We start from the raw sequence: 9,659 nt of genomic DNA, 5'->3' as shown, positions 1-9,659 counted from the left end.
GTTACAGGAGTTCTGGCCTGACCTCCACCTGTCCCACCACTACTCTGAAACACCTTTCTCTTGGTGACTGGATACTACCACTTTATAGACATATATATATATATTTATTTTTTTTTTCAGAGATAACTCTGCAGCATTTCTGCACTCAGAAAATTCCTGGGATGCTGGATCTTTTGTAAAAATGTACCTGTTGAAAATTCCTCAAAATGCTGGATTTAGGCCTGGATTTTTAAAGGTGATCAGCTATTTTCTTATTTTAAAGCTATTTTAAAGGTGATCAGCTAAATCAAGCTCTAGGCCCTCAGGTCAGCTTGGGGAAAACCCACCTGAAGCCCTTTCTGCAAGGCACAATAATGAGTACAAGAGGGGTTTCCCATGCCGTGGGTCAATAATTTAGACAGAGCTCCAGAGCCAGAGTTGACTGTTCACTCATTTTCCACACACCTTTGTAAAAAAAACATGCTGTCAGGAGGACTGCAGTCATCACAGTGATAATAACCATCACATATTGCACAGTTAAACACATTTCATACAACTACATCAAAACATTATTCACAGTACTCTTAAAGTATCTAGGTTTCTTTCAATACCTGCCTGTCTTCCCTCAACTAAAAGAAATTATTCTTCTGGAATATTTTGTGTCTTGCAGCAGTCACTCCTAATTTACATTTAAAGATGTGAATCAGACCCACTACACTCCTGATACACCTCATACAGAGATTAATCACAGCTGTTGGAATTATAAAGACTAAGACAGACTCATTTTAAATCAGTCTGTTGCAGACTATAATGAACCTCCTACCATGCCCAGGTTCAGGACAGACTCAAACCCCATTTTCAGTTGCTCTCCATGAGCCCCTTGGAGCTCCATGGGTAGGACAAGGTGCACTTGGGACAGTTATGCTAAGAGTTGCCACTACTGCCTTCTCCAAAGAGCATTTTCCAGACTGTTAGAGGAGAAAGGGTGTCAGAGAGAACTAGGGAGAAGCAAACCTTGGCTGCTCTCACCTCCTGCTGAACACTTGTATGTTGTGTTTTGAGGCTACTGCAGCAGCAGCACAGCTCACAAATTCGTTTTATTTTAGAGAGAATTTTTCCTCATCCTAGACAGATGTTTTCTTGTTTTGCTGATTCTTTGTTTTCGCTCATCATAAACATTAGTGTCTGTTGCTTACCTAAAGTTCTTTTTGCTACAAACAAGAGTAGTTTTGTTTATGTAGCTCCCACTACAAATTTGCTTTAGGATACAGAACTTAATCTTGGTTTCATCAGTGAAATATTGTACAAAATAATTCTCGGATCTTCTGTTCCCCCCCAAAAAACACATGCAAATTACTTTTAAATTAAAAGTCTGATATATTAGATGTCCCATAAGCCTGAATCCAAAGGATGAAGGTGTGGAAAGGCAAAATCTACCTCCAGTGTGGATTTAGCAAAGCAGGTGTGTGCACATGGCAAGCCCCAGTGGTTTGAGGGCTGTTTTGTACAAAATGAATCATGTCCATGATGACAGAACAGTTCTGCAGATACACACAGTACCACCTGGGAATAACTTCTTTCAGTATGGAAGCAAAGCTGTCCTTAAAATTATTTATTAAATAAAATAATATTAAATTACTGGAAGAGGTAATTGTAATTAAAAAATAAAATAAGAGAAGAACAGAGAAACCAAAGCACTTTTAACAGTTGACAGTGCCCAGATACAGTAAACAACTGTAGCAATATTTTCATGCCAAAGTATGTTTCACAACAGCCTTCCAAGATTCTGGCTATCTTACCGTTCCTTTATGCCATATAGTAAATTGGACACAAGCCCTGCTCCAGGTGAAAAAGGGTAAAGAAATCCTGCTCCCCAGTAGCAAACACAGCTTCCCACCATCTAACAGCCATGCCACACTGCATGCCTTGGTCTTGGCAAAAGAGAAGTGACCAATTCCATGGGACCAAGGTGTGCACATTACCAACAAACCTCCTCCTTCTAACAACAACTGAACCTTGTTTGGAGTAAACCACAATTCCTTCATGTCATTCTTCTCAGACCAGCCCCTACCACTGCCCTTCGCAAGAGCTAAGTTTCTTTGCTTTTCTGCTGTTACAGTTTCTACATCCACCATGGGAACCCTCTCATTTTGCTGTGGTGCTTTAAGTGCTGAAAAATGTACTCTACACCTACACAGCTTCTGCCAAAAGTCAAACAGCTAACCATAAGGCTCCAATAAAGAACTAAAAGAGAACCTAGATATTTGTAATTTTTTTCCTGGAAATCTTGTCTTCATTCAAGTGATGTTATTATTTCAATAGAATCATCCCAGGAATACATGTAATTAAAAACACATTCGTGGTAACAGAACTGCCCCATTTGAGGGGCCCCTTGATCCCCTCATGCCTGGGACATCCCCAGAGCTCTTCCTGTCTTCACATCCCCAGGACTTCTCACTCTTAACTACTTATCACTCTCTATTTGACAGGAGGTTGTAGGCAGGTGAGGATCAGTCTCTTCTCCCAGGCACTAGCAACAGGACAAGAGGAAATAGCCTCCAGCTGCACCAGGGGAGGTTTAGCTTGGGCACCAGGAGTCATTTCTCCACAGAAAGTGTGATCAGACATTGGAATGGGCTACCCAGGGAGGTGGTGGAATCACTGGAGGTGTTCAAGAAAAAGCTGGACGTGGCACTGAGTGCCATGGTCTGGTTGACACGGTGATATTCGGTCATACGACGGATACAACGCCCTCAGAAGTCAACACCCACCTAAGCGAGTCTGTGTCTCTGTCACCGCCCCCAACACAAGCTCCACAAACCCCGACCAGCCTCGCTCCACCCTCAACACCAAGAAGGCGCCCGCCCCTCAGGACACCCAGCGCGTGACGTCACTGCCCCGCCCCTCCCGCCCAGGGCGGCGCGTGCGCGCAGGAGGCCCTGCTCAAGGTCAGCGCGGCCGCTGCCGCCGTCGGTTCCGCCCAGCGCGGTTCCGGTTCCGGTTCCGGTTCCGGTTCCGGTGTGCGGACGGGGAGGACATGGCGGTGCTCGGCCGGGTGTCCCGCCTGCTGCTTGGCGCCGCTGCCCCGCGCTCCCCGCCGGCGCGCGGCATGGCGGCCGCGGCACACGAGGGCGGCGGAGGTAACGGGGCTCTGCGGGGCGGGGGCGGAGCCAGGGCGCGCGGCGCTGCCCTTGACAGCCGGTGCCCTTCTCTGTGGGAACGGGGCATAGCAGGTGCTTGGTGTGAGCCCCCGCCGGGGCACCGGGGCTTAAACCGTGAGCCCGGATCCCTGTTACAGACGGGGAGGGGACACGCGCTTGAGCGTGGGACACAGCGTTCATTAGTGCCTCGTTAATGCGCTAATTGTATTTAACGTGCTGTCAAGTCAGTAATGCTAATGAAAATGGTGATTGTTGTTCTAATTGCTGTCCCGCTGCCCCCGCCCAGCCCGGATGTGGAAGACGTTGACCTTCGTGGTGGCGCTGCCCGGCGTGGCCGTGTGCATGCTGAACTCCTATCTGAACGCACAGCACGGGGAGCACGAGAGGCCCGAGTTTGTGCCCTACACCCACCTCCGGATCAGGACCAAGGTACTTCCACCTGCGATGTTTAGGAGCCCTCGTTTCCTCCATGGCTGCAGAGCTTCCTCTGAGATTGCCCCAGCATTTCTTTTTCGTTTGCTACATTGGCTGTGATATCAACTCATGGCTGTTTCTGAGGCAGTAAAAGTACCCATGGTATTCACAGGTCTTCCCACCCCAAAGTGATCCTCCTAATGTCTTGCTGAAAAGTTTTCAGTCCTAAAGGTGCTGTACTTAAACTAATACAGATCTAAAAACTAGCAGTGGAGATGCTAAATACTCAAACTTGGGGTCCTTATAATACAGCACAGTTGATCTTTAAGTAAGAGCAAAGACTGTGCTGTTTATAGACTGTGACTCCCAGCCAGCTAAGGGAGATGTTTTCCAACTCTTGCTTCCTATGTCCTGGGAGCCAGCTTGCTTAATTCACCAGCCTGTTGAGCTGTGTGATCATAGAATCATTTAGGTTTGAAAATACTTCTAAGATGGAGTCTAGCCTGTGACTCATATCCACCCTGTCAACCACATCATGGCACTAAGTGCTACCTCCAGTCTATACCTAAACACCTCCAGGGATGGTGAGCCCAGCAGCCTGGGCAATTTATCCCAACGTTTAACAACCCCTTCTGTGACGAAATTCCTCCTGATGTCCAGCCTAAAACCTTCCGTGGCACAGCTTGAGGCTATTTCCTCTTGTTCTGTCACTAATGGCCTGGGAGAATTGATGTTTGAGTCTGTATTGCTCTTGGTTTCTGATGCTCTAGGGATTGCTCAGGAGCTGCCACTGGCCTATTTTCTTTCTTCTTTCAACAGCGTTTCCCCTGGGGTGATGGGAATAAAACTCTGTTTCACAATCCCCACGCTAACCCTCTCCCAACTGGTTATGAAGATTAAAACCAAGATTCTGACCACAGCCGGAACTTTGGCTCTCCCCATCTTGAACCAGAATGTTGAGTGGGAACCATCATTTCATGGGGTCATAGTTTCAGAAACTGCATTTCTTCTGTGATGAAGCTGAGTGGTAGTGTGGTCCCCGTGTGTATTTGTGATGGGGTCCTTTAAATAAACAACTCTGGACATGAATTTCGGATTTGACTTGTTTGTTAACCTGAATTCTTAGAAGTTTTTTAGTTCAGTGTTTGCATAAAGCATTAAGATTTCCCAGAGAACACAGTGTATGAGCAAAGGGGTTTGACTGCCTGAATGTTAACATATGTTCCTGTGTCTGATAACACAAACAACGGGAATGCACTTGGCATAGGACATGAATCAATTTCATATTCTTCATGTCTGGTTTAGCTGATGACTCTAAACTCACAGCCAGAACAGATACGTAGATTAAAATTCAATATATACTGAAGCACATTCTCCATCATTGGCTTTTACAGTATTTATTAACAGTCATGAAGGTGGTCTTCTCTTGGTTCCTTCTGGCAGAGGGAGTGGCAGCAAAGATATTGAGCTAAGCTCTGCCTTCACACTGTTCACCTTTAGCTCTGAAATTTTCAGGTACATCAGCATATATCTTGCTCACCACTCTGCTTTCCATAAAGCTGCAGTCTGCACCAAAGTCTCTCACACAGGTTTTGCAGAAGAAAACACAATTTTGGCTCTACTGCTTATGTCTGTATAATGTGTACTGTGTCATGCAGAAGCTGCTTAAAGTAGAAGGGATTAATGAGCCAACAGCCTGGGCCTGTGCCAGTACAACCTTAATTTTCAAGTTTTTGCTCGCTAAAAGTCAACCATTTCCCAGTTCTTTCTATAACTTCTGTATTTTTTTTACGGTATGAAACTGAGCTCTCTCTCAACTATTGTTAATTTGGTTCTTCCCAAAAGGTAGAATGCAGCAGCTGCTTTGGCATCTTGCTGTTGAAAGGACTGATGGAGAGCAAGAGAGAATCTCAGAGTGGGTACTGCAGGATGTCCTTCCCCATGTTTCCATATGATTTTTTTCATCTGCTTACCAGTATGTCCCCAGGCCATAATATCTTTTACTCTTTCAACTGTGTTGGTGTAAGTAGGGGAGCAAGTGTTGCCCCATCCCTGTCTGAGGATCAAACCACAGGAATGTGTAAAGCTAAAGGAGAGAGAATTCAAGTTTGTGGTTGCATCAGTACCTCAGAAAAGGTTGAAGTAACCTCAGCATTAAAAGTCTTCAGCTGCTGAGCAGGCCAGCTCCATCACTCCTAGAGGTCACAATCAGACTCTACTGCACAGTTACCTACTTGAACAAAATATAACCTGGTTGTATTTATTTTAGCCAAGCTGTTGCAGGTCCAGCACTGCTTTTAAACCATCTCTCTTGCTGACACAAAACAGTGCTTAAGCCCTTCAGCTTTCAAGATCACATGAAACCACCAAAATTCAGCAGCATAGAGATGATACAAAGTATATCAACCCCCTCCATATTCTTCTTAAACACTTTCAAGCGTTATATAAATAAGCAAAAGAAATCAGCCACAAAGAAACTATCTCAGCCCACTCCAACCAGCATTCCCCCATTACATTCAGTAGGAAGTTAGTTCACATAGATTTTTAAGCCATTAGATGCTGAACCACCAAGAACTCACTGGAAAGGAGGCAGCAGTTAGCACATGATCCAGTCTTTTTTTTCCTTTTAGCTGTTTGTTTTCACAAGCAGAGAACATTTCTCCCTTCCTACGAGGGAGTTAACAAAGGTCCAAAGGTCTTCTCCAGGTGGCATCCACGGTATACCTGATGATGGTGCTTAGTCCAAAGGCTTGTATTAGTGACTCCACCCGTACAGCCAACATCAAGAGGAGTTTTCAGTTTTTCCTTTACTCGGGCCCATGAACTCCAGGCCCTCAATGGGTATGTCCTTCTCCTTGATTGCTTTCTGAAAAGAGGAAAAAAGAAAACCAGATAATTCAACTTGACGCTTTGTTATAGGGCTACATGATGTAATCTTTGGTACAAAACACAGAATCACAGGATCAATTAGGTTGTAAAACACCTCTGAGATCATTGAGTCCAACCTATGACCCAACAGCATCACGTCAACCAGACCATGGCCATGCCCAGTCTTTCCTTAAATGCCTTCAGGGACACTGACTCCACCACCTCCCTGGGCAGCCCATTCCAATGTCTGATCACCCCTTCTGTGAAAAAATTCCTCCTGATGTTCAACCTGAACCTCCCTGGTGCAGCTTAAGTCTATAACCTCTTGTCCTATCGCTTGTTGCCTGAATAGAAATTATCTAAAAATAAGTGATCTAGAAAAAGTAGTCTTAAAGCTGGTTTGAATAAAGCTTCAGTGTTAGAGTTAATGAAGGACGTACTGAGAACTCACTCAACTATAGTCCGGATCGTATAAAAGAAACGTGCTGCAGCCTCTACAGAAGTAGCCTTAAGGAGTTACGTACAATAAAATTAGGAGACACCTGTAAAATCTTCCATGTCATGACCGACTAAGGGCGAGATAAACCCAGAGCTGCGTGTCGGGGTCACTGCTGAAGGCTGAGGCTGCTCCTGGGGTACCAGCACGCCGGTAAGAAGGGTCAGAATGGGGGAAGGACGCTCGGGGCAGGGAGCGAAGGGGGCCCGGGGCCCCGGGGCCGGACGCACCTGCACGCAAAGTTGGTAGCGCTTGAAGAGCTGCCCGCAGGGGTCGCCGGCGCTGTCGCCCTTGAGGAACTTCTCGGCGAACCAGCGGTTGAAGCACTGGTCGTACTCGCGCTTCAGCTCCGTGCACGCCTCGCCCACGCTGTTCATCGCGACGGCCGCGCCGGGACGGGACGGGACGGGTGCGCCGCCGAGTGACGCGCATCCGGCGCGCGGGTGACGCCACGCGCGGATATGTGAGGTCACGCGGCGGTGGCGCGATGCGAGCACTGTCCCTCGAGCGGTGGCTCCGCGCCTGGCGGGCCCCTCCGCGACGCCCCTCACGCCCGGTGAGGTGGCACAGCGGGCACCGGCCGCAGGTACCGCCGCGGAGCCGGCTTGCCCCTCGCGAGGCAGGACAGTAGAAACGGGATAAAACAAGGGTTAATTTTCCACGAAAGTAACAGGAATCAGCGGGTCCCTACCAGTAGGTTGGATTTGGTGACCTTAAAGGTCTTTTCCACCCTTAACGATTTTAGGATTTTTTGGTAAACTCTGGGTTTGACGTGTAACAAGTTATTAATTAAAAGAAAGTAGCACTATTAAACTTGTTAATTTCTGACTTTTTTGTCCATATTGGTGCTTTTGTGCAGCAGAAAGTGTCGGTGGAAGTGCTGGACCACTTGGAGCACCTGGCCCTGGTGGATTTCCGGGATTCGGAGGCCGTGGAGCAGCTGCAGAAAGCTATCCAGTTTGCTGATCAGCTTCGTGAAGTAAACACCGATGGCGTGGAACCGATGGATTCAGTGCTGGAGGACAGGTGGTGAATCACAGCAGTCTCCTTTTATCTGTTATGCATCAAGCTGTTAGCTTTTGTGACCTTTTTTCCCTGGGAATCATGATGCATGTGGCCACTTTGCTCAGAATGTCTTACTGTGCTTTTGTGGGGGATAAAGTTGTCACTGGGACATGATTTTTATGTGTGAGCAAAGTGAAGGTGAACTTCAGTTCTTTAATCTGTGTTAATTGTCACCCTGCTCCCCAAATACCTGCTAGTGGCATTCTTGGGTGCTTCAAAATGTTCCAGTACTTGTCCAAGTGTTTATTTAAGAGACCAAAACCAGGTTTAGAGATAAGCCACCCTTCCTACCTCATATTTACAGAATAGCTGAAAGACAGGCAGTAACCTTTGTCCTTCAGGTGTCTGTATCTTCGAGAAGATGATGTGACAGAAGGCAACTGCACCAAAGACCTGCTGGAAAATGCCAGAGAGAAAGTAGAGGAGTACTTTGTAGCTCCACCAGGTATTGACTTTCTTACAAAAATCTCTTAATCTCACCTGAATTAACCTGAAGAATATAACCTGCCATATCTGCATTTACTTTCAGAAATACTAGTTAATAATAGGGAGTACTAAAATAAATTACTGTAGCCATCTATGTAAAATAATGTGCAATTTATTGGTCCAGAAGCAGTACAGAGGCTGACCTGATTCTGAAGTTACTGCACATGTTGTGAAATTCCTTAGAGGAAGTCAGACAGGACTTACTTTCCTGACTTTCTCAGGATATTTAAGCTGCCTGTACATGGAGTAAACTGGAGAAGCACTTCCATGCCAGGCTGTCCTGCCCACAAGGTAACTTACAGCTGGTCCCACACAACTTGTTTTTTGTTTTCTCTCAGGTAACATCCCTTTACCAAAGCTGGAAGAATGAGACACTTTTCTGCAGGGCTTTTAGTGACAGCCCAGAGCCCAGATGCCCTTTCAGTATTTTATTTGGGAAAGCAAAGTTTTGTGCAGTCACAGCTGAAACACCCTGGCACACATTTTGGTCAAAAGAGCACTTGCAAGACAGAAGAATGAAGATGTTAAAGTCTAGTAGTGCTGCTGAAATATTCAATGTCCGTGCAGCTGGAAGGCAGCATGACAGATGACCTTGGTGCTTTTATCTGGCAAAGTGAATTTGCTGTCTGGAGGTGAGAACAAACCCTTGTCCCACTCTGTGCAATTACTTCATTATTTGTTTAAGCATCCATAATATAGTCACATATATGCATAAAACGTAATTACTATTCAGTGGTATTAAAATAAAGCTTTTGTTTAACACCACTAATCCAATCCTCTGCAAAGCTGTAACACTGTATTATTGCTTTAGTGTCAGACTTGTCAAGATTCAGACCCTGCAAATGCTGAAGTTTTACCAATATACAAGCTCAGCCTAAAAGAAATTTATAATGTGTATATAAATCATAACAAGGAAAGACTATCAATCAATCAATATGATTGATATCACAATCATATTAGCAGATAATTCCCGCTTTGAGAAGTTCCCCCTTGTTCTATCCATTTTGGCCTCCTCCTTTGACCACCAGAGAGAATGGGGACGATATTATTTACATAGAAGAAGGAAGAGGAATTTGAAAGTGAACTGCATGGCTGCAGGAGCTTTTAACCCAAAATAGCATCAAGTAACTATTTAAAGGCAACAGCTAAACCAACAATTTGGACAAGATGATTCCACATTCCCAATGCAG

The 9,659-nt window shown here is 45.7% G+C and overlaps 3 protein-coding genes across 3 annotated transcripts; 2 read left to right on the top strand and 1 right to left on the bottom strand.

Annotated features, from left to right (window-relative positions):
* Positions 1-2,961: 2,961 nt before the first annotated feature.
* On the top strand, positions 2,962-4,643 carry COX6A1 (cytochrome c oxidase subunit 6A1). The gene is made up of 3 exons (XM_069031361.1): positions 2,962-3,119; positions 3,427-3,569; positions 4,374-4,643. The coding sequence occupies exons 1-3, from the start codon at positions 3,017-3,019 to the stop codon at positions 4,452-4,454; spliced, it is 327 nt and encodes a 108-aa protein (XP_068887462.1). The 5' UTR covers positions 2,962-3,016; the 3' UTR covers positions 4,455-4,643.
* Positions 4,644-5,785: 1,142 nt separating this feature from the next.
* Positions 5,786-7,358, bottom strand: TRIAP1 (TP53 regulated inhibitor of apoptosis 1). Its single transcript, XM_069031362.1, has 2 exons — positions 7,149-7,358; positions 5,786-6,420 (listed from the first exon to the last, which is right to left on the bottom strand). Exons 1-2 carry the CDS (start codon positions 7,293-7,295, stop codon positions 6,337-6,339), a joined length of 231 nt encoding a protein of 76 aa, XP_068887463.1. The 5' UTR covers positions 7,296-7,358; the 3' UTR covers positions 5,786-6,336.
* Positions 7,359-7,365: 7 nt separating this feature from the next.
* GATC (glutamyl-tRNA amidotransferase subunit C) lies at positions 7,366-9,243 on the top strand. The gene is made up of 4 exons (XM_069031359.1): positions 7,366-7,504; positions 7,778-7,944; positions 8,325-8,428; positions 8,808-9,243. The coding sequence occupies exons 1-4, from the start codon at positions 7,406-7,408 to the stop codon at positions 8,837-8,839; spliced, it is 402 nt and encodes a 133-aa protein (XP_068887460.1). The 5' UTR covers positions 7,366-7,405; the 3' UTR covers positions 8,840-9,243.
* The last annotated feature ends 416 nt before the right edge of the window (positions 9,244-9,659 follow it).

This window comes from Aphelocoma coerulescens, chromosome 15 (genome assembly GCF_041296385.1).
Source record: "Aphelocoma coerulescens isolate FSJ_1873_10779 chromosome 15, UR_Acoe_1.0, whole genome shotgun sequence".
NCBI lineage: Eukaryota > Metazoa > Chordata > Aves > Passeriformes > Corvidae > Aphelocoma > Aphelocoma coerulescens.
This window is presented reverse-complemented; position numbering and strand designations above follow the sequence as displayed.